The 24,473-nt window shown below is 46.5% G+C and overlaps 1 protein-coding gene across 2 annotated transcripts in view; it reads right to left on the bottom strand.

Annotated features, from left to right (window-relative positions):
* Positions 1-1,415: 1,415 nt before the first annotated feature.
* The window catches only part of TAF11 (TBP-associated factor 11), a 56,494-nt gene continuing 33,436 nt past the window's right edge, over positions 1,416-24,473 (bottom strand). Inside the window, exons 3-4 of one of the 2 annotated variants that reach the window (XM_086814469.1) lie at positions 1,927-2,023; positions 1,416-1,826 (exon numbers count right to left, since the gene is read on the bottom strand). In XM_086814469.1, coding sequence (XP_086670595.1) covers positions 1,816-1,826; positions 1,927-2,023 — 108 coding nt within the window. In that variant the 3' untranslated portion in view covers positions 1,416-1,815. Of the gene's footprint in view, positions 1,831-1,926; positions 2,024-24,473 lie in introns of both variants that reach the window. The other variant, XM_086814468.1, reaches the window with a different exon arrangement.

Raw genomic sequence — 24,473 nt, 5'->3', positions numbered from 1 at the left:
AGAGGTGAAAGGGAGCACTCAAATAAGCCAAGACCAATGCTAGGAAGAGTCTCTCCAACGGGGAAAACGTTCTCTATCATTTTACATCCTTCTACTCTACCAATGTAACCTCCCACACATTCCCCCCAACAAAACCACAAAAATACCTGTAAGATCTACCCGTGGGTACTCTCGCTTTTTTTTAGCTCATAGTAATTTGCGCTATGTTTGGAATCTTTTCTTTTTCAAATCCCTTGCAGTTGCAACAAAAACACAACGAAGAGCACTAAATCAAGAGGATTACAATCTAACTGTGTTGCCTTACAACTCCTATCAAAAAGACGTAAAAAGTTGCCATTAAAGTGTTGCTCTGCAACTCTCCAAGAAAAATGTAAGAACAACCTTCCATACAAGGTATTCGAACCCTGAGCATGAACTAGGAAACAGAATAGACAGCCCCTGCTGCAAAACTGGCACTTCAACAATGAGCAAAAAAGGTTGAAATTGAAGAATCATAGTGCAAGGTCGGCCACTCAAGGTAACATGGGTGTAGGTCACCATCCTCAAGCAATAGCCAAGAAGGCCATGGAAGCTTGCTCTAGGAAAAGTGATAACCATATCGTCATATATCAAAAGATACCAAAAATTGTACAAACCATCCCATAAGTGACTTACACAGTCACTTACTCCTAGGACCTTTCACACATAGGCTGCCCATAAACCCAAGTCCTATGCCCCATATCATGTGCTTAGGCCCACACCAAGCACATAATTTCCTACATTACACATAGCAAGTTGTTGGACTGCCCAATTTCAATTAGAGCACAAAAAAGAAGTACAGATTCAGCAAGAAGCTGAAGAAAACAGGCACCACAGAAGCCAATGCCACATGCATCAAGCCTCAAACGCACATGTCATAACTACTAAGGCCATGCACAGGGTGGTTGTAAGGAGAGACTACTGGGAGTCCTCATTTAAGAAGGGACCGGATCATTTAGAGACTGAGGATGGAGATTACACAAGGTAGGCTACATGCATGTCTATGAGGAGTGAACTAGTGCCCGGAGGCAATAGGACTGTGAGCCCTCATTTAAGAAGGGATTAGGTCATTAAGCGAATAAGGATGAGGTTAGCACAAGGTAGTCTAAATGCATGTCTATGATGAGTTGACTAGTGATCAGAGGCTATAGGCCTATGAGAATGAATCTTAAGCATCAAATTCATGCATCGCTGTGAGTCATTAATCACCTCCTCTTTTATCGATTGATACATTCTAAGGATCCAATCATTTTGATCACTTCATAGCTTGTGTTCCTACATTTAGAGGACTAAAAAAACCCATTCCAGTCCACCTTGTACTTGTGTAAAAGCTTCTATCACATCCTATTACTACCAACAAGTTCCCACTTCAGATCGCCACAATTGAACTTGGCCACCTGCTTCATAACAAAAAATCTTCTGTCCTCAATTTCCATGGCATATCGAAAATAAGGCTACAAATTACGGACAAAAACTTGATGAAAACATTGCAGAGAGCTTTTTGAAGGGCAAAGGGGGGGGGGGGGGGGGGTTTCAGTTGGTGCAAGTTTGAAAGGCGCATAAGATTGGGTGCACCCTGATTTAGGGTCTACCAATATACCATTCCTTATTTTCACACCCATGCCATTGCTATAGGAATGACAATCACATGATGCACAGAGCCCCCAGGAGTAGCTGCTCCACTTCAATGGAAAAGCCTTGGTCGTGTTCGAAGAGGAACTTTGCCCTTAAGTTTCAACCGACGATAAGCCTCTCGAATGTGGCATGGCCTTGTGGGACCTGTTTCTTTCCTTTCTGTCATAACCGTCCTTCCTTTTCAAGATTTGAACGACAAGACAGAGAGCATGTTAAAGCTCTTCAAAATAGCATACAAAATGTAAAATAGTTCAAAAATGTATTCTACGTTACCTGTCTCGATAAGCTCTCCCACAAACATCTTTGCAATTCCTGACATTACAATGGTCATTGGCATTGAGATAGGACAGCCAGCAACACTCTGCAAAAGCTGCATTCCACAAAACCGTTCAAAAACAACCCCACTTTTCACATACATTGCCCTTGTAATGCAGTAAAAGAAGAGAAGTATAATAAAGTAGGTAAGATTTTGTAGACCATGTCTAAGCTTAACTAAGGACACTCCACTCTGCAAAGAACAATTGGTGAGGACAAGGTTTTTTATCTGATAAGAGAGTAAAGCTGGTGCTATCATGTAAAGCTGCGTGTCTAAGCTTAACTAAGGACACTCCACTCTGCAAAGAACAATTGGTGAGGACAAGGTTTTTTATCTGATAAGAGAGTAAAGCTGGTGCTATCATGTAAAGTTGCATCATTCATTCACAAAGCAACAGTCCCATCTATCAGGATGGCGACAGGAATTCACGCTGGCTGCAAGCCTGCAAGAGAATGGGTGTTCAATGCTGAGGATTTATACCATCATGTCATGTCATTGTCAACAAGTCAGCTGTCGAAGAATTCGGTGCCCAAGAGCAATGGCCACTAACAGATCAAGCAAGTTGCTGCACAGCAGATTTGGACAGATTTCAGCATGGCAGACAATGTGCAGGTTTGGGGCCTGACTAGGCCCATGCATGTAACCCAAGTAGGGTGTTTAAGGAAATTTACTCAACTATTGAACAAGTGATTAAGACAATACGACAAATTATAAACCATTCATTCAACCATGTTACAACACAAGAAAATAACATAATGAGATACTGGACACCATACTGGACCAGAATGGCCAGCCCCCCTTTTGGTAATGATATATTACTCAGGAGTTTCTAGTACAAGCACTGGGGCATCCCGAAGGATCAAATTCCACATAAACAATAAACCATGGCCCTAGAAAGACAATGCTTTCCTAGTCGCAACTCTCATCTCCCAAGGAGTAGGCGACACAGCTCTCACGCCAATGGTGGGTTTCACGGTTCACCACCCTGTGTGCCATACGCAGCCTCTGAGGCCTTACTGATGCACCACGTGTACTTACCAACCTTTCCAAGCAAAGAGATGTCAAAATATGAAGCGGAAATGATAACCAAACTTGGGTCCACAAGAGCAAGTAGAATGCAGAAAATAGACAGCACAAGAGACACTGAGAGATAGGCGTGTAAACTCTTCTCTATACACAAGATCCCGTACAAAACTGAATGATAAAGTGGTGAGGAGCATGGGGCCTATTTATATGCCCCATGGATGCAGTCGGCCAGCGCATGAGGGCTCTCCACGACTGCATCACGCAGTCGGCCAGCAGAGAATATCTCCACGACTGTGTAAAACAGGTCGGCCAGCCACCAGCACCTCCACGACTGCAGCATAGGCAGTCGGCCAGCCACCACGAGCACATGAGGTGCAGTTGGCCAGCACCATGGGCTCCTGCCAACATGTGGCATCCATCCACACCATGGAAAAATGGGGAAAAAATACGAGTGAGGAAAAATGATAAAACACCTATACAGGGCGGGCACACCCACAACAGAGGCCCTGGTGTCTGATTAAGACAGGAGATGACTTCTAACACCCCCTCTCAGCTCCTGGCTGTGCAATCAACCCAAGGGAGCTGGAGTGCCGCCTGAGCGTAGCCTGAGGTAGAGACTTCGTGAAGAGGTCCGCCGCATTGTCCTCCGTCGAACAATAAAGTAGCAAGATGTCACCAGCCAAGATCTTCTCACGTACAAAGTGATATTGTATCTCTATGTGCTTGGTCCGGGCATGGAAGACCGGGTTCCGAGCAATAGCTATACAACTCTGGTTATCGCACTGGATGACTGTGGGCTCCTTTCGTGGAAACCCAATCTCGCCTAGCAACCTCCGCAACCACACAACCTCGCAAGCAGCACCACAAGCAGCCCGGTACTCTGCCTCTGTCGAAGAGAGGGCAATAGTTGGCTGCCTCTTGCTGCTCCAAGAAACTGCTCCTGAGCCGAGGGTAAAACTGTACCCTGAAGTAGATCTCCTCGTGTCTGGATCTCCTCCCCAATCTGAGTCACTCCATCCTTGGAGTCTGACTCCATCCCCTCCTGTGTAAAAGAGTCCTAGATCCTTCGTACTCTGCAGATACTGCAAGATCCGCAATCCTGCGTCCCAATGAGACTTCAATGGCGTCTGCATAAAAGAGCTCAACAGTCCCACGGAGAAGCTCAAGTCCAATCTGGTGTTCAGCAACCAGATCAATGAACCAACCAACTTCCGGTATTGTGAGGCATCAACTAGCTCACAAGGATCAGTAACGGTTAACTTTGTGTTCGGGTCCATCGGCTAAGTAATAGGCTTGCAGTTCTCCATCCCAAAGGCCTCAAGCAACTCATGAACATACCGCTACTGAGAGACAAAAAACCCCCTCTGGGTTTGCCAGATCTCCAATCCCAAAAAGAAGTGGAGTAAGCCTAAGTCAGTCATCTAAAACTCTTTTGACAAGGCAGCCTTCGTCACGCCAATGTGCTCCACATGACCGCCGGTGAGAATGAGATCATCCACATAAAGGATGATAATCGTGACCATGCCGCGTTCCCGAAAGAGATACAGGTTAGGATCTGCAACCAATCTTTGAAATCCAGTCCGAACAAAGAAGGAATCAATCTTCTGATTCCAAGCCCTGGGAGCCTGCTTAAGACCATAAAAGGCCTTACGTAACCTGTAAACCATCCCTTCTGATCCTGGAACAATAAAGCTTGGAGGTTGCTCAACATACACCTCCTCCTACAGGTCACCATTAAGGAACACAGATTTTACATCCATTTGATACACGGGCCACCTCTGAGAAGAAGCAAGGGCAAGAACGGTCCGAATCGTGGACATCCGTGCTGTCAGTGCAAAGGTATCCTCGTAGTCGATGCCTGGCCGCTGCGCATAACCTTTAGCCACAAGTTTGGCTTTGTGTTTGTCCACCGACCCATCAGACGCATATTTGGTCTTAAAGACCCATTTGACACCAATGGCTGACCGTTTCAACGGCCTCGATACCAACTCCCACGTGTTGTTCTTCTCGATGGCCTCAAGTTCCACCTGCATGGCTTTCCTCCAAATATCCTGTGAAAGGACTTCCTTGACGGAAGTGGGCTCCTTGTCCCGCATAATACGAGACATCAGAGCATAGTTGACCTGAAGAAGCTCCGCTGTATTGCTTTTATCTCGGACTCTGTGTGCTCTTCGAGGGCCGTCCTCTGTGGTCCACTCGGAGGGCAACTCCGTGACACCTGACTCCCGAAGGGTGTCTAACAACCACCTAGGTACTCGAACAGATCGTGGAGCCTCCTGTGATCGCGGGGGCTCTACTCCAGCTGCGGGCTCAACCTCCTGTACTAACTGAGGTTGATCAACTGGAATAATGGTCTGGGAATCATCATCAGACTTCTCTGGATCTCCAAGAAGTGGCGGCTCCTTGACAGTGGATACTGGAACATGCTCGCCAAAGACCACATTCTGGCTGACAACAATCTCGTTCCTGTCTGGATCATACAATCTGTATCCTTTGGAAAGAGAATTATACCCCACAAATACAAGCTTGCGGGACTTGGAGTCAAGCTTCCCCCTCTACTTCTTCGGAATATGTACATACGCATTACTCCCAAAAACACGGAAGTGCGAGACATCAGGTTTCCTACCAAAGTATGCCTCAAACGGAGTCATATGGGGTACTGAAGTCGTCGGAGATCGGTTGAGGGTATGGACAGCCGTTGCCACAGCCTCTCCCCAAAGTGGACGAGGAAGATCACGATGCTCCAGCATGGTCCTCGCCATCTCCACCACAGTCTTGTTCTTGCGTTCTACAACTCCATTCTCCGAAGGCGATCCTGTTTTGGCCAGTTCCCTTTTGATGCCATGATCTGCACAAAATCTGAGAAATACAGTCGAGGAGAATTCACCTCCTTTGTCAGCCCTGAGAGTCTTTACCTGAAAACCAGACTCTTTCTCCACCATCACGTGCCAATCCTTGAACCGTGCAAAAGCTTGGTCCTTCTGGGAAAGAAAGTAGACCCACGTGAAGCTGGTACAATCATCAACAAGCAGCATAAAGTAGAGAGATCCTCCCAAAGATGGTGTCTGCTGAGGTCCACACAAGTCAGTGTGAATCAACTCCAATGGTTTCGAAGCCCGCCTGGAAGCCTGCTTCGGAAAGGATTCCCTGTGCTGCTTACCACGTATGCAAGAGCTGCAACGCCCTTGCCTACTGCCAACATCTGGCAAGCCAACCACCATCTGGTCTCGGAAAGCTCGCCGAAGTGCATCCACATTTAAGTGGCCAAAACGAAAGTGCCACAAATCTCCGACCTGAGGACCTGTCAACGAGGAGAGTGCAAAGAGCTTGTAGATACCATTCTCCACACCGCCTTCCCAAACAACCTGGCCAGTCTCACGGTCCCGTAGAACAACTGAATGCTCCTCAAATTCCACCCGAAAGCCAATCTTGCATACTTCATGCACTGACAGAGGATGAAAACCCAAAGCAGGGACATAAAGAACACGGGAAGCATGCTTGCCCCCCTTGCCGTCGGGAATAATCTCCATTCGGCCCTCACTATGTATCGGAATAGTGGAGTTGTCACCAATAAAGATGCAACCTGACTGCCGCTTCAGATCCAAAAGTCACGGGACAGAGTCATGTGCTTGGAAGCACCACTGTGAAGAATTCATTCCTACGTATCCTTTGCGGTGAAGGAAGACGATGAAGTGTCGGAGTCCATCATCTCTAAGTGCACAAATGCAGGAGTCTTTGCAGCTGAGGCTGAGGAATCAGCACTCTTCCCTGTCCGCTTAGGACACTTCCTCCAATAGTGTGGCCTTTCTCGCCACAATCATTGCAAGATCTTTCGGCCTTCACCTTCTCTCGTTCTGAGTCAGGATTCTTGTCAGAAGACTTCTCTGGTGAAGCCTTCCCTTTGCCCTTGTTGTTATTCCGGCCTTTCAACCGTTGGCCAGTTAAGGCCTCTGAACCGCCGCTGTGAGGAGGATTCGTGAAACGTTCCTCCTGGTCCAAGACCATTGACACAAGCTCCTCCCAGGTAATGGTGCTGAGCCTGCCACTCGTAATCAACGAGGAGTAGAAAGCAGAATAGTGAGCAGGCAAGTGGGACAGCAAAATGATGGCCATGTCTTCAGATGATATCTCCTTCCCAGCCTCGAGGACTTCCTGCTGAAGGACCTGCAGCTTGTTAATGTGTTCCCGCATCGTCGAGGACTTTGCAGGGTTCATAACCCGCATCTGCACTTCCAAGGAGATCCTTTTTATGGGTGATACCCTGTTATAAAGAGAAGCCAAGTGCTGCCATATGCCTCTGGCCAGTGTCATGTGCTTTACATGATTGATCACTTGTGGTGTGCAGTTGAGGAAAATAAATGACCGGATCCTGGCGTTGACACGATCCCACATGTGTGCCTGTGCCTCTCGGTCCTTCTTCATATCAACAGTAACTCCCCTTCCTTTGCTTCCGGCCGTGGAACCCCGGTGACGATGAAATCAACAGTCATATGACTTCAGCACAGACTCCATCATAACCTTCCAGATGCCGTAATTGTTCCCGTCCAACTGACGGTCAACTGGGAACGTGGGGAGAGTCGGGATCTTCAACATCTATCAAGAGCCTAGGGCTCTGATACCATGTCAAAATATGCAGCAGAAATGATAACCAAACTTGGGTCCACAAGAGCAAGTAGAATGCAGAAAATAGACAGCACAAGAGACACTGAGACATAGGCGTGTAAACTCTTCTCTATACACAAGATCCCGTACAAAACTGAATGATAAAGTGGTGAGGAGCATGGGGCCTATTTATATGCCCCATGGATGCAGTCGGCCAGTGCATGAGCGCTCTCCACGACTGCATCAAGCAGTCGGCCAGCAGAGAACATCTCCATGACTGTGTAAAATAGGTCGGCCAGCCACCAGCACCTCCACCACTGCAGCATAGGCAGTCGGCCAGCCACCAGGAGCACATGAGGTGCAGTCGGCCAGCACCATGGGCTTCTGCCAACATGTGGCATCCATCCACACCATGGAAAAATGGGGAAAAAATACGGGGAGTGAGGAAAAATGATAAAACACCTATACACGGCGGGCACACCCACAACAAAGGCCCTGGTGTCTGATTAAGACAGGAGATGACTTCTAACAAGAGAGCCCCCAAACATGTTATAAATACCAGGAACCAACGGGCTGCTGTGGGTCTCCAATCTCCAGGTTCTCCAAAGCTCCAACACACTCCACAATCCACGCTCCACAAATCTTCCCATTAAGGAATAGTAGTCTTCAGAAGCTTTGCTCTTGAGCTTGGAATCCCTCGGAGTCCACATCCTCAGGAACAGTGAAGGTATGCATCCAAAAGCAAAATATAACAACCTCCAGCAGTAGGCACACGCTCACGAGAGCCACTAACAGCTCGGACAGATGGAGAACGGCCTCAATACGGCCTCTAGTCGACAAGGCAGGCTGTACAGCAGTTCTTGGGGCTGGTTCAGACAATGCAGGAGGTGGTACAGTAGTACAGACAGCCTACACAGAGGTAAAAGCATGCGTAGCTGTTGGGCAAGTCGGAACATGGCTGTAGTTCCTGATGGACAGCAGCAAAACAGGTATTCCACAGCATGCCAGTGAGGTACAGCAGAAGGTCTGGGCAGCACAAATGTACAGACAGAAGAGAAAGGTACAACTCGTACCACCCATAGTGTACGGCAGCGATGATGTCAGCAGGGCGCATGCCCGTAGCAACCCATGTGACATTAGTGCTGGTATTTGATCTCCTTTTTTTTTATGGTAACATCATGAGTAGCAGCAAAACAGGTATTCCACAGCATGCTGGTGAGGTACAGCAGAAGGTCCACGTGGCACAAATGTACAGACAGAAGAGAAAGGTACAACTCGTACCACCCACAGTGTACGGCAGCGATGATGTCAGCAGGGTGCATGTCCGTACAGTGTACGGCAGCAGCAGAGCAGGGGCATCTTCTTGATGATTATGGCGTGTTGGGATTCAGGGCTCAGTAGATGTGAGCACCCTCTTAGGTGTAAACACCCCTATGTCTGGATAGGATAAGTGGGCCATGTGTCATCGGTTCAATATGTGTGTGTGTGTGTGTGTGTAGAGGAGGGGGGGGGGGGGGGGGGGCGCCGTGTGGGTGGGTAAACTGATTTAGGCTGTCATCAGTGGTCAAGCTCTTGTATCCGGCCTGACATGAGAGTTCACGTGTTGGTGTCATTGTGTCTCTTTTGTGCACATGGTATAGTCTAGTGTCCAAATAAACATGACTACTGAAGGTTTCTCAAACACCACCTCCTGGGGGATTGTTGGGATTTGGGGCTCAACCCTCTTAGGGGTGAAAACCTGAAACCGATCCCGTCAAGTGGGAATAGACTCCGTTGGACACCCACACGCATAAAAGCACAACTTAATATCACAATTTGAAATGGACAACTTAATAACAACTGAAGTTTGAAATGAAATGAAATAAAATAGATGGACACCAGCACTGGGGCCGGAACGGGCCGCCCCCCCCCCCCCCCCCCCCCCCCCCCCCCCAATATATGATATATTATTGGGAGTATTTAACAAATACAATGCTCCATGGGTTCAAAGAACCAGATGATGTCCATGTACAAATGAATACAGTACCAAACAAAAGGCTCGAAGTAGATGTTCGAGTAGAGTGACCACTTAAGTGGTCCAATCTCTACGGTCCTATGCCTTCACTGGAATCCGCGGAGAGCGCCCCACTGGTGTTCCAGGACCACGCACAAACAGGCGCTCCCGTACTAACGCCTGGCTCTCCCCATCTCGGCACCTTTGGACCGTGGTTCTCCAAAAGCTTGGACTACCCGGCACCGAACGGGTGTTAGCCGTAGAGAGAGAATCCTTTATCAGATTTACAACACGAAGTTCTTTACTTAAATCTGAAATTCACTTACTTGTAGATTGCAGATGGTGTCTGTGTGCAGCTACTTGAGAGGGACACCAAGGTGCAGCAGCATGTCGAGAGGAGTAGCTGCCTGGGGAAAAGTATAGTCTCCTGAAGAAAGGAGATGCCGCCTATGTAAAGGAGGCACAACCGCCTACAAAGGAGAACAACCACCCGCTGTGCAAGACACAGCCACCTTCTGTGGAGGAGGAGGCGTAGCTATCTCGCTGCAGCCGCCTGGTGAAGAACACAGAAGCCTGTATGGGAGGAGAAGCATGCGTAGTCGCCAACTGTAGACAGGCGCAGCGCCTGTAGCTGCAAGTGGGTGAGTGGTGAAGTCGCCTGAAAGAGATGGAGCAGGAGCCGCCTGTATGTAGGGCACAGCCACTGCCAGTATGCAAAGCACAGCCGCTACCTGCAGAGTAGGAGAAGCAGCCGTCAGCCTGTGGTGTACCCGCCTGATGGATAGGAGAGCACACAAGCGCCTGCAAGAGGCAGCGCAGTCTGCTGGTGATGGTACACAGCCGCCTGTGGAGACAGCAGTGCAGCCTTCTGGAGGTGGCAGCCGCCTGCTCAGCGCAGCCTGTTGAAGATAGCAGCCGCTTGCTGAAAGAACAGCAGCCTGTGCCGCCTGTATGGGAAAGCACACAGCCGCCTGCAAGGTTGCCATGCGAAGAGAAGGCAGCCTGCTGGAGATTCAACGCAGCCTGCTGGACAGAGGGAGTCGCCGACTGCTGAGGTGGTGAAGCGCAGCCTGTTCTGACGAAGAGGTGAAGGTGGCGCACACAAAAACGTTTTTTCAAGAGAGAAGGGTGGTCGCCTCTTTGTAGGTGTTGGAGGGGAGTTGCACGACTACAACTGGCCGGCTCCCCAAGGTTGCATGGGGGCGGCCAGTTCCATGGTGTGGTGGGGGTAGGTGGCCATGCACCCACCCCCACACACACAAATGGTTAAGTGTGGCTCCCCACCTTGGCCCATAAGTGGGTGCCCACTTTTAAGTGAATGTGAACATACAACCTTATAAAATAAAAGGTTAGAAAAATAAACTATTAAACCAACATGTGCAATACACTTACCACCTGTTCACACGCAACAAAACTCGTCAGAAGACAGAGCAAACTTCACGACTCACTGGTAAGCGTCCCGCTCAGTAAGTGACACGTCAAGCAGGCAAACACAAAAATACAAGTCATGCGAAAACAGTTTAAAACATGCAAAACATGAGTGCATGTGCAAATAGTATCATGGACATATCTCCCGTTCATGGAACAAGTACAAAATATCTGTCCGGCACAAAAATGGCACGACATAAAACATAAATCTTGGTCTTCCTATGGAGTGACAGTCCCATAGATAAAACACAGTTCCAGGCACGAGTCTCCCTATGGAGTGATAGCCCCATAGGCAAGACACGGCACGAATACTGGCTCTTCCATGGCGTGACAATCCCATGGATAGAACACAGTCCAGTTCATACACGGGTGGCACCAGTCTGGCTCCCGTTCATACGACACCTTCTTGCTAACACACGGGTGGCACCAGTCTAGCTCCCGTCCATGTCAAGCAAAAATATTGGCCTCTTCACATGAGACACCGGCCTGGCCTCAAGTGAACGAGACACAAAACTGGAGATGGACCAAATGGTCGGCCAATTGGTGGCATCCCCCGGGCTTCTAAAGAGTTGTCCTCAACTGACGCCTCAAGATATGCCTACAACAACTGTGGGTAGTCAAAAAAATAATCCTCATTTACCCACTTTGCATCAATAGGCAAATAATTTTTAAACTTCACAAGGTATCTCCTGGAAAGCTTTCTTGCAGGTAGCTTTCTCTCCTTGTGAAAAACAATCTGTTCTGGAAGGAGGATCTTCTAAAGCTCATCAATCTCTGGTGGATCTTCTGTGACAGGCTCGTCAGGATCTGGCCCCACATATTTCCGAAAAAGACTCACATGAAATGCGTTGTGAATCTGCCAATGACTAGGTAAAGCAAGCCTGTATGACACTTCATTGATCTTTTGAATCACCTTGAAGGGTCCATAATAACGAGGAGAAAGCTTAGGACATGATCCTTCTCGTCCTGGCCTCTTCCGAAGCCTAGCCTTCTCAAATTTCAACAAAACCCAATCACCTTCTTTGACTTGCATGTCCCTTCTATGCTTGTCAGCAGCCATTTTATGCTTATCTTGTGACCGTACAATGGCTGTCCGCACTTGACCAAAGGCTACATCCAAGTCACGAACATATTCATCAGCTGCAAAAATCTCATCCTTTGTACGAAGGATGGGTGGCAATACCACCATGCCATAAATAATCTCAAACGAAGCCTTTCCCGTGGAGGCATGGATCGTATTGTTGTAGGCAAACTCAACAAGTGAAAGATACTTCTCCCATGCAGTCTTTTGATCTGCCACATAACACTTCAACAAATCCAACACGGCTGAATTTGCAGCTTCACTTTGGCCATCCGTTTGGGGATGATAAGCTGATGAAAATTGAAGTTTAGTACCCATGTTATCAAATAAAGCCCTCCAAAAGAGGCTGGTAGTCCTGAGATCTCTATCCCCAACAATGGATTTAGGCACACCATGATGCTTGAAAATATTAGCAAGAAAAAGCTTTACCATATGATCAACTTTAATGGTTTTCTTGACGGGCAAGAAATGAGCTTGCTTGCTAAACCTGTCCACAATGGTCCAAATAGCATCATTCCCATGCTCGGATCTAGGCAAATCCATAATAAAATCCATAGTAATACTTTCCCAAGGTTGCGAGGGAATAGGCAATGGCTGAAGCAAACCTGGAGGTTTTTGCCTGTCAAATTTCACCTTTTGGCAAGTAATACATGCACGCACATAAGCCTCAATGTCTTTACGCATGCTTGGCCAAAGAAATCTCTCTCAATCATGCGTGTAGTAGGCATGATACCTCTATGACCAGCATAAGGAGGAGCGTGACATTCCTCCATAACCTTTGGACGCAAATCCTTCACCACACATTATACGGCAAAAATCAGCATCCAAATGATACAAATCTCGCATAGCAGATAAGTCCCCATGAGAGGCCACTGAGACTACAGCTACATAAGGCCTCTTGGATAATGCATCGTCCACCACATTTTTCTTTCCTGGAGTATGCATAATCTGCAAATGAAACATGGAAAGAAAGTTTGCCATTCTCATCTGCTTCTCTGAAAGCTTTGTTTGAGATAGAAAGTATCTTCTTGACTACAAATTCAGCCCCAAGAAGATAATGTTTCCCATTTTAAGGCATGAATTACAGCCAAGAGCTCTTTCTCATAGATATCCATATGAAGCTCAGCATCATGCAAACGACGACTCTCGTATGCAACTGCATGCCCTTCTTGATTTAGGACAGCTCCTATACAATCACCACAAGCATCACATTCAACTACGAATGACTTGTGCAAGTCAAGAACAATCAATACGGGGACCACATATAATAGCATGCTTGAGCTGCAAGAAAGCATCCTGTTGTTTGAAGTCCATTTGAAAGTGGTTTTCTTTTTTGTGAGATCATGTAGAGGGTGGCTATCATAGCAAAATGCCTTATGAAAAGCCTATAATATGAAGATAGCAGCCGCCTGCTGAAAGAACAGCAGCCTGTGCCGCCTGTATGGGAAAGCACACAGCCGCATGCAAGGTTGCCAGGCGAAGAGAAGGCAGCCTGCTGGAGATTCAAACGCAGCCTGCTGGACAGAGGGAGTCGCAACTGCTGAGGTGGTAAAGCGCAGCCTGTTTTGACGAAGAGGTGAAGGTGGCGCACACAAAAACGTTTTTTCAAGAGAGAAGGGTGGTCGCCTCTTTGTAGGTGTTAGAGGGGGAGTTGCACGACTACAACTGGCCAAGGTTGCATGGGGGCGGCCAGTTCCATGGTGTGGTGTGGGTAGGTAGCCATGCACCCACCCCCACACACACAAGTGGTTAAGTGTGGCTCCCCACCTTGGCCCATAAGTGGGTGCCCACTTTTAAGTGAATGTGAACATACAACCTTATAAAATAGAAGGTCAGAAAAATAAACTATTAAACCAACATGTGCAATACACTTACCACCTGTTCACACGCAACAAAACTCGTCAGAAGACAGAGCAAACTTCACGACTCACTGGCAGACGTCCCCACTCAGTAAGTAACACGTCAAGCAGGCAAACACAAAATACAAGTCATGCGAAAACAGTTTAAAACATGCAAAACATGAGTGCATGTGCAAATAGTATCATGGACATATCTCCCGTTCATGGAACAAGTACAAAATATCTGTCGGGCAAAAATGGCACGACATAAAACATAAATCTTGGTCTTCCTATGGAGTGACAGTCCCATAGGTAAAACACAGTTCCAGGCACGAGTCTCCCTATGGAGTGACAGCCCCATAGACAAGACACGGCACGAATACTGGCTCTTCCATGGCGTGACAATCCCATGGATAGAACACAGTCCAGGTCATACACGGGTGACACCAGTCTCGCTCCCGTCCAAGCGACACCTTCCTGCTAACACACGGGTGGCACCAGTCTGGCTCCCGTCCATGTCAAGCAAAAATACTGGCCTCTTCACATGAGACACAGACCTGGCCTCAAGTGAATGAGACACAAAACTAGAGATGGACAAATGGTTGGCCAATTGGTGACAAAACCCCCAATGTGTTTGGAGAGGATGTGTGCCATGTGTCATCAATTTAGTGTGCCTGTGTGTGATTTCTACGGGTCAAAAGAAAAGGATTCAAGCATACAAATGCATGTACTTGGTGAAGGTTCACATCAATCAAATCATCATTGAGTCGTGCATAATTGTTACGGTACAAAAATACAATACCGTACGGGAATTTTCGGTATGATATGAAATTTTGGGATACCGTACGATAAAATATGGTTTTTTTTTACACTTACAAACAATGGAGCTTCAAGCTTGAATGTGAGGGAAGATTGGGGAGGGAGGAGTCCGCAGTGCTTGAGGAAGCAGAACATGGAGATGTGTCTCTCTGAGTTGAATCTCCCAATTGTCTCCAAAAAAGAGCCTACATGGGTAATGTGATACCAAAGGTCTACCAGTGTAGTGTTTACGACTAAGGGACCGTCCTTGCATAGATACGAGCAGTGCATCTAGGGTGATAGGTTTAGGGACTCCTCTATAGATCAAAATGGCCCTGTCCAAACCTTCTCTCTCGTACATAACTTCAGGATCTGACTGTCTAGCCTACCTATACCAGGGATCTCCAAGTGATGTAGCAAGATTCTCACCTCATCCTACCAATCAAGTGTACACTACTAGTCTACCTTGCCAGATTTTTTGGATCTCTTAGCAACCCCGTATGGAATGCTGAGTGGACACAAAAGTTGTGAAGTATTGCGGGCATTTGGATCTTCGTTGAGCAGGATTTCTATTTTTGTTCATCATTTGTAATTTTTTTCTCAAGGTGGGGAGGGGAGGGAACTCATATTGTACAATATCCTAAAGAACCGTACCGTATGAACCATACAGTACGAATAGGTTCATACCGGTAACGATAAACAACCATGGAGTCGTGAAATCTAGCTCACACCAATCAAATCATCATTGAGTCGTGCAATCTCTCTCTCTCTCTCTTCTCTCTCTCTCTCTCTCTCTCTCTCTCTCTCTCTCCATCACCCTAGTACCAAGTAAACCAATATGGCGACGAAGAAAAGCTAGCGCCTCTAATACTTTGATGATGATATAAGAGGGCTTGGTTAGAACCATATAAATATACAAAGTGTGCTTTTGGTAGCAGGTAAAAGCTAACTTGCTGTTCTTTTATTAAAATAGCTTTAACCCCACATACAATGATACAAGTCCTTAAAGATAAAATACAAGGGGACCCACACTTTTATAAAAGTGGCATGGGTAGCCTTTTAAAGTAAAGTGTTTGTCCAAAGCACTCATAAAGTCAGTTTTTCAACATTTACAACATGCCTAATGGATTTTTCCTTGTTCAAGTCAACACGTAAAAATGTTAACAAATAGACCACACGTCCTGGGGTTACGTGGTTCCAGTAAGCGTCCCCGGCTACTCAAGATGGCACACAAGTTAAACAGACAGTCACACAACATACACATACTGAGGCATAAATCCAATGCCACACACTCTTGTGCTAATGCAAGACACTTGTGTAGAAATCTCCATTCACAATGCTTGTACCATCACAAGCTCATCTAACACTAGATCCGAGAGTCGTACTAAAACTATTTGGCCCTCCTAGCTCTTCTCAGATAATGGAACACATGCCCGGACACATTAGTTTCTCTCTTGAATCACACCCAAGCTAAGAGAGCCATATGAAAGAAGGAGAAGACTTTCTTGGTTCTTATCAGGTTGATGAAAGCATGGAAACAGGGATCATGAAGTTGGCTCAAGACAAAGCATCAATTTTGGACAAAAAGCAAGAAAAACGCAAAAAGTCAAACTAAGTTGACTACAAGCTAAGGGCACCATTGGAAAGAGCAGACTGAGCCGGATCAAAAAGCTAAAAGCCGCTTTTCCAAAAAGCAGCTCCAAGGCCAAAAGTAAGGCCTTGACCTAGAAAAGCAACAATTCAAGAACTTTGGCAAAAGATGAGTAATATTTTATTATTATTAAAATATAAAAGCAAAAAGACAAAAGCAAAGCAAAAGCTTGGCTAGAGCTTTTCTAGCAAAAAGCGGGGCGCTCCCCAAATTGCCGCCGCCTACGCACACGTTGCGCCACCCTATGCCGCTGCCGTATATCATCTTTGCGCTACTCAGCCTTTGCCCAACAGCGCTGCCATCACCGCCAGTGCCACCCTTAGCCACAGCTTGTACACTTCAACTTTTTGGCAAGAGATTTGATTCCAGATTCATAAATCTGCCATCAAGATTAAGGGTTTCATCGCCAACTTGGTGTTTGCTTTCTTGAAGATTTTCTACAGATTGGGTATTGAGTTTTCTTGGACATCATTGAAATTTGGGATTTGATATCAAATTCTAGACATTGGAACTAGCCCGAGGAGAGACTCTTGTGGGTCATCCTTGTGGTGTGCTCGGCATCAGAGATCTTGTGCCTCGACTTGACTTCGACCCAGATTTCTTCATCGACATATTTGTTTGATATTGTATTCATTGATTGTATTAGTCCTAGACATTGGAACTAGCCCGAGGAGAGACTCTTGTGGGTCATCCTTGTGGTGTGCTCGGCATCAGAGATCTTGTGCCTCGACATTGACTTCGACCCAGATTTCTTCATCGACATATTTGTTTGATATTGTATTCATTGATTGTATTAGTCCTGGCTTGGAAAAGCCTGTGGAGTGTTCCTGAACGAATTCTTGAAAGGAGACGGGGCATGTTCCCCACTCAATGTGGTCTGTTGTGCAAGTTCCCTATACCCTTGTCTCTCTCCCCTCTCTCTCTCTCTCTATTTTTATCTCTTGGACCAGTGGTTGAATCTGTCACGGCACGCCCCACTGAGCTTACAGTGGTATCAGAGCAAGGATTTCTCTTGAGGAAATCTTTCTTGGGGTGACAAAACCATGTCCAGAGTAGAGGGAGACCAAGGAACTAATGAAGGGAACAACTTTGAGGCCAATATAGGACTTCAAGATGGAAACCCAAGCCGACAATCTATTTCTCATGAAACCGTGGCCATGACCTCGGCAAAGTACCAAGATTTTCAACAGTTTAGACAGTTTCTCCAAGATGAAGAATTTCTAGCTTGGAAAGCCGAGAAGGAACAGGCCCATAGAAGGGCACGGATGTTTGAAGATTTCATCAAGGATCAAGCCATCGAAGCAAAAGGAGTAGAAGCTACCAAAGCTTATCTTCGGTCCAAAGAAGTAACTATTGCAGAGGAATCTACAGCTACACGATCCGTTACTCGTGGAGGAAATAGGGAGGCTATCCCTAGTCCCGCTCTCTTAGATGCAGCTTCATCAGACCAAGTAAGGGAAAAGAAGGCAAAGGAGCCTTCTACAACCGGCAAAGTTGACTTCAAGCCGAGAGAGAACAGCGTCAAGTTCGATGCCTTTTATGGAAAGCACAACACCCAAAAAGCCTTATTCTTCATCAGGCAGTTTGATGCCGCTTTTAGAGGTGAGGACTTCTCCGAAAGGTCCAAGCTTCGTATGGTTCGTATGCAATTAAAGGATGCCGCCTTGAATTGGTGACTAAAGCTGGTACAAGACAAGACCGAGCCAAAGTCGTGGACCGATTTCAAAACCATGTTCAAGAAGAAGTTCCTACCCACAAACTTTTAAGCGGATGTGCAGAAAGAATGGGATGAGGCAAAGCAAAAAGTCAGTGAGAATGTGGCAACTTACCTTAATAACTTTTCAGCCGTCTCTTTTAAGTTTACTTCTTGTACTTCCATTCCATCATTGATGGAAATGCGCAAGTTTGTAAATGGATTGCAACCTAAGCTATTCAAGCATTTTACATGGCGGGACCAAAAACCTTGGAGGAAGCACAAGACAAAGCGAGGCCTTGCACATACCTTGGATGGTGGGCAAAACAAAGAACGACAATCGTGATCCATCCCAAAAGAAGAAATTCAAAGCAAGATCTCAAGCAAAGAATGAGCTTCAAGAGAAGAAAGATAGGAGTTGGGATAAACCTCCACTCTTCCGAAAGAAGCTATTCCACAAGCAATTTAAAGAGTATGTCAAGGAAGGAAAGTGTTTCCAATGCCGGAAGAAGGGACATATGGCTGTAAAATGTCCTAACAAGTCAAACCAAGAAACCAAGCCGCCCCAAACCAATGCATTGCCAAAGGAATTCCAACACCAAGATATTACACTGCCAGAGAGAAGGAAACTTTTCAAGGCTTGGGAAAAAGTGGCTAACCAACCCGTGCTTATCCATTTCGACAGTGATGCTACCCACCACTATATCCATCCCTGAGTGGTTGAAGCTATGAACCTCCCTCCGGATAGGTTCGGCGCTTCTATGTCTATAGGTTCCGCCTTCGAGGCAATGTCAGTAGAAGTGATCCCTATTTTGGGAAAGCTTCATTTACAAATTGGAGACTATGTGGAACATGAAAACTTCATTGTTGGTAAAGTTGGACATTGTGATGTAATTTTGGGTATGACCTATAGCATAAGAAGATAGATCCGACCATTGATTGGGCTAGAAAAAAGTTAGGTTTCCTTTTAAAGGCACGAATGTAACTTTTGATGTAGGAGTTGAGGGAAATTCTATTCCACTCATGTTGCATGCGCGGAAGCTTTGCTGTACTAATCCACAACCCTAAGCATGATTAAGAACATTGATGCTAATTAACACATGATTAAGACAGAGGAGAGAAGAAGACAGAAATCAGGTGTCAGGTTTTCTTGTATTACTATGGTACAAAAAGCTAGTCCTATGGTCAGCCCAATAGGGGTGACCTAGGCCCCTTCCCTTCTACATGCTTCTTGATGAAACTAGATGTATGAATGCTCAAGTAATGACTTGTTGAATTCTAATTTATGCATTATGCTTATATATGAGTGTGGAGTGCTGGTCGGCCAGCTGTGCTGCTGTCGGCCAGCAAAAGACAAGGAATAAATGCCTTTTCTCTTCGTCAAATGCTGCACTGTCTTGAGACCTTGTCCAAACTACCACCCGACCTCCTGGGGCCTAGCCGACTGGCTGGTGGAATGCTCCATAGGCAGCCGACTTCTGTGCTGGCTGCTGACTAGGCATCCCTACCCTCCCATGAGGTTTATGAGGAAGATAATGAGGCTGCCGATGCTGCCAATGTTGATAATGATGATGGATGTTTCTGATGCTGATACTAATGATGCTGATGAAGATGATGGTCCTTATGCTTATGCTACTTATGGTAATGCTTCTCATGCAGATATGAAGATCCGACCATTGATTGGGCTGGAAAAAAGATTAGGTTTCCTTTTAAAGGCACGAATGTAACTTTTGATGTAGGAGTTGAGGGAAATTCTATTCCACTCATGTTGCATGCGCGGAAGCTTTGCTGTACTAATCCACAATCCTAAGCATGATTAAGAACATTGATGCTAATTAACACATGATTAAGACAGAGGAGAGAGAAGAAGAGAGAAATCAAGTGTCAAGTTTTCTTGTATTACTATGGTACAAAAAGCTAGCCCTATGGTCAGCCCGATAGGGGTGACCTAGGCCCCTTCCCTTCTACATGCTTCTTGATGAAACTAGATGTATGAATGCTCAACTAATGACTTGTTGAATTCTAATTTATGCATTATGCTTATATATGAGTGTGGAGTGTTGGTCGGCCAGCTGTGCTGCTGTCGGCCAGCAAAAGACAAGGAATAAATGCCTTTTCTCTTCGTCAAATGCTGCACTGTCTTGAGACCTTGTCCAAACTGCCACCCGACCTCATGGGGCCTAGCCGACTGGCTGGTGGAATGCTCCATAGGCAGCCGACTACTGTGCTGGCTGTTGACTAGCATCCCTACCCTCCTTGAGGTTTATGAGGAAGATAATGAGGCTGCCGATGCTGCCAATGTTGATAATGATGATGGATGCTTCTGATGCTGATACTAATGGTTCTACTAATGATGCTGATAATAGTGCTGATGAAGATGATGGTCCTTATGCTTATGCTACTTATGGTAATGCTTCTCTTCCAGGAGATTGTTTTGCAGATACTCTTCCAGGAGAGCTACCTCCAGAAAGATCGAAAGATCATTAGATTGACATCATGCCCTCCTAACCGACCTTCTTATCGTAAGAGTCAAGCACAATAGAAGGATATTATGAAGCAAGTAAATGAGCTATTGAAAAAGGGTTTGATTAGACATAGTTTATCACCCTTTTGCTCTCCAGTTTTATTGGTTCAAAAAAAGGATGGTTCTTGGCGTATGTGTATTGCAAGGCTCTTAATCAAATCACTACTGTGAAGAACAGGTTTCCTATTCCTAGGATTGATGACATCCTAGATAGATTGGAAGTTTCATTGCTCCTACTACAAAAAAGTTCATCAAGTGGTTTTCCGTGGTAGCTAGTCCACTACATGATTTGACAAAGAAAGCCGTGGGATTTCGGTGGGCCAAAGCTGAAAAAGAATCCTTTGAAGCATTAAAATTCTATGCTAGCAAAGGACCAGTGTTGCTTTTCCAGACTTATCAAAACCTTTTATGATAGAATGTGATGCCTTAGGAGATTGCATTGGAGCAGTCTTAACCAAGAGGGCCATGTTGTGGCCTATGAGAGTCGAAGACTTCAAGGAGCCGAAAAGACCGCACCTACAAATGAGAAAGAATTGAAGGCTATCATTCATGCCTTGAAGATTTGGAAGCACAATCTTATGGGTGTTGAGTTTATTATCAAGACGGATCATCAAAGTCTTAGGTATTTCATGTCTCAACCTAAGATATCTGAAAAGCACATAAGCTAGGCTAGTTATTCGGCCCAATTTCATTTCCAGATTATGCATACCCATGGTAAGGACAACAAAGTAGAAAATGCTTTATCTCGGAAACCCATGACTAATGCAACTACTATGGGATATCATATGGACTTCACTACGATGAAAGATCTTTATGCTACAGATGAGGATTTCAAGGATACTGGGAACAGATTGCAGAATGGAGACTTGGTGACCTCTTATGTCATCAAGGAAGGGTTTCTTATAATGCAAAACCAATAATGCATGACTAAAGACTTGAGACCAAAAGTAATGGAAGAATGCCATGCCTCAACTTACATGGGTCATAGAGGCATCTTGATGACAACTCAGGCTTTGGAGTGTTATTTTTATTGGCCTAGCATGAGAAAGGACATTGAGCAATATGTTCGAGAATGTTTGGTTTGTCACAAGGTTAAGTTTTATCTTTGGATTTCCGAAGCCAAGATTTGGGAATGATGGAATATAGACAGCGAAATAATCATAAACAATACAATATAAATATACCACACTGAGCTGGATCGGCCGCCCCCCCTAAGAACTTCTTTATTGAGATAGAAGATTTTACAATACACCAAAGTGCGGGTGCATACAACACCGGATTTTCCACAAAGCATCAGCACATCTCTTACCCAGATCTTAGTCTAGAGCCAAGATACAAACATAGCTCCAAAAAGCCATCCGATAGACTGTCTCAAAACAGTCCCATAATCAGCCCATAAACTGTCCATAAAACAGCCCAGTACGGAGCCCAAATCAGCCCCATAATAGAGCCATAAATCAGCCCCATAGGAGCTCGCGGGCTCTCAGATTAGCCCAACAGGATATGAAGCAAGTGGGACAGCTAAAACAGCCCCGAATCTGCTGTACGGCCAACGTAAGAGAGAGAGTGTTCCCGATTGCTGCCCCTTCTTCCTTCTACGAATTCAGCCCATCCTCCCTTTTGTTGGAGTCGGCCAGGTCTTTTTAGCCCTTGCTTTTCCCCTTTTACCAAAAGTGGCCATAGCTGCCAAAAATAACTACTTTTAAGCTAGTTATTAGTGACTAATCACTTTAAGCTTACTATGAACTTTGAAGTGCATCAGTATGTCATAAATGTTTTTACCTGTTTTGGTCTATCCATTTTTTCGAAGATTCCGAATTAGTCAAAGGTTGGCTTTGCAAAACACCAACCTCTCTAGTTGTGCTGTGCTCAAGCAGTTTCGGATCTTCGTGTGAATAAGAGAGTAGAAACTCCAGTTCCTCTCACAGGCTCCAGAGGAACAATCCTTAAATCCACGAAGATTCGAGTCTTAGTTATAATAAATCTTAAAGCTTGGGTCATGCACCCTACACTCGTGACTCCAAAGCCGAATAATTTATTAATTGACAATAATCAATATGTATTTTGTATTATTACCTGGGATAATAGCCAAAGTGCAAGGGCTTTTAGTTGAGGTTGATGGTATCCATGTGTCTCCCACCAATCAAGGGGCATCTTACACACCTCTGGCAGCATAGAAACACCGCGACTACAGAATTTTTTTTTTCCCGAGAAAAGATCCTTTCATTAGTTATATAAAAACGCCTGTAGGGCTACAAAAGATCCTCTCCTGCTCATAAGAAAACCGAGCATAGATCCAAGCAAGGCAGCTAGGGAGACTCTCCCTAGGTGCAGAAAAGTACAAATATCAGTACAAAGAACTGAGGGGCTATATCATACAATAGGAGGGGGGAAAAGCCAAACAGGTGGCCTGTAGTGCCAGCGGGGGGAACCCGCGTGTAGCGTATAGAAGGGGCCGCTGCGCCAAGTGGTGTGAAAGGCCTGGCGCTGCAAGATCGCCTCATCCGAGTCGCCCCGGATGCGGTCATACTGTCCTCGTAGGGTGTGGATCAACTCCTGCCAAATCCCACGAACAGTCTCTGCTGGTGGCTCCAGTCTCCCCTCAAAGGCCCTGAAACACCGGGCTCTCCAGGTGAACCAGAAGGTGAGGCTGCTGAGGAGCTCCCAACGTAGATCCCTCTCCTATGTCCAGCCGGCGGACAAGAAATCCGGTGAAGGAACAAGGCGAGGCTGGCCCTAATGAATCTGATGGCCTGGCTGTCCTGCTCCGTCTCATAGCCCATAGTAGGCCCTGACGAAGTCGACCAAGCAGCGGCACCCCACGTATACATGCCCTCTGGAGAGAGGGGGGCCAGAATGCGCAGCATCCGCCGCAGCCAAATCTGTTGTGCCTGAGATCAGTCCCATAGGCAATGTCTCTGTCTCTCCAAAGGGTGGTCGCATCGGACGCAGGCCGCCGGAAGACCGCTGCAGACAAGCCAGGTGCCAACTGCAGAGCCCCTGTGGGCGACTAGCCACTAGAAAGTCGAGATTCTGCGTGCCTATCGACTAGCCCAGAGCCTGGTCCAAAAATCCTCCAGGAACTCCTGTGAGAGTCCCTGTAGCCGCCAATGCTCCGATGCAGCTGGAGAGACCATCCTCCTCGCCGTCAAAATATGTCTCCCCAACCGAACAATGTTCTGGAAAAAGGTGATCTCTGTGGCCTCGGGGGATGCATAAGCATCATGCCACTCGTACTCGCCAGGGTCCCACTGGAGCCGGGCCAAGGGGCGCGCTGCATATGTCCATATGCGCCAATCAGAGTCCACATCTGCAGGGTCTGGGTCAATATGCCACTTCCGAGAAGTGGCGGGCCACTACCCGTATCCTCTGAAAGATGCACTCGGCAACCAAAGGCGACTCCACCTCCACTCTCTGAAGTCTGCCCTCATCCTGGATCTCATAGTAGAGGCATCTACCATCCTCAGTGCAAGCTCTGACAGCAATCAGGATCTCCAACTGTGTAAAGGCTCCCATCCACCGTGGGCCACTGGCTCGAGAGGCGTGAACCACTCCTCTGTGAGTGCCTCCTGAATGTCATCCCTCATAATCAGCCCCCCTCTGAAGTGACTCAGTCTCTCCACCTGGATCTCCTCTCGGAGACTACAGAAGGCCTACCAGTCTCCAAAACTACGTGCTGGGCCTGCCGCCAATGGTCCCCAAGCTAGACGAGGCCGAGAACCCAACATATGACCCTGCTCTGTGCGAACCGCTGGGCTCCAGATGAGCGGCTGTCTGGCCCACTTACCCCAGAGCAGAGCCTAAGGCTCTTGCTGTGAGCATGGGGGAGGTGTAGACCCAACCCCAAGGGGCCAGGAGGACCCCATGTCA

This window comes from Cibotium barometz, chromosome 20 (assembly GCF_041138505.1).
Source record: "Cibotium barometz isolate CiBa-2024 chromosome 20, ASM4113850v1, whole genome shotgun sequence".
In the NCBI taxonomy this organism is placed as follows: domain Eukaryota; kingdom Viridiplantae; phylum Streptophyta; class Polypodiopsida; order Cyatheales; family Cibotiaceae; genus Cibotium; species Cibotium barometz.
This window is presented reverse-complemented; position numbering and strand designations above follow the sequence as displayed.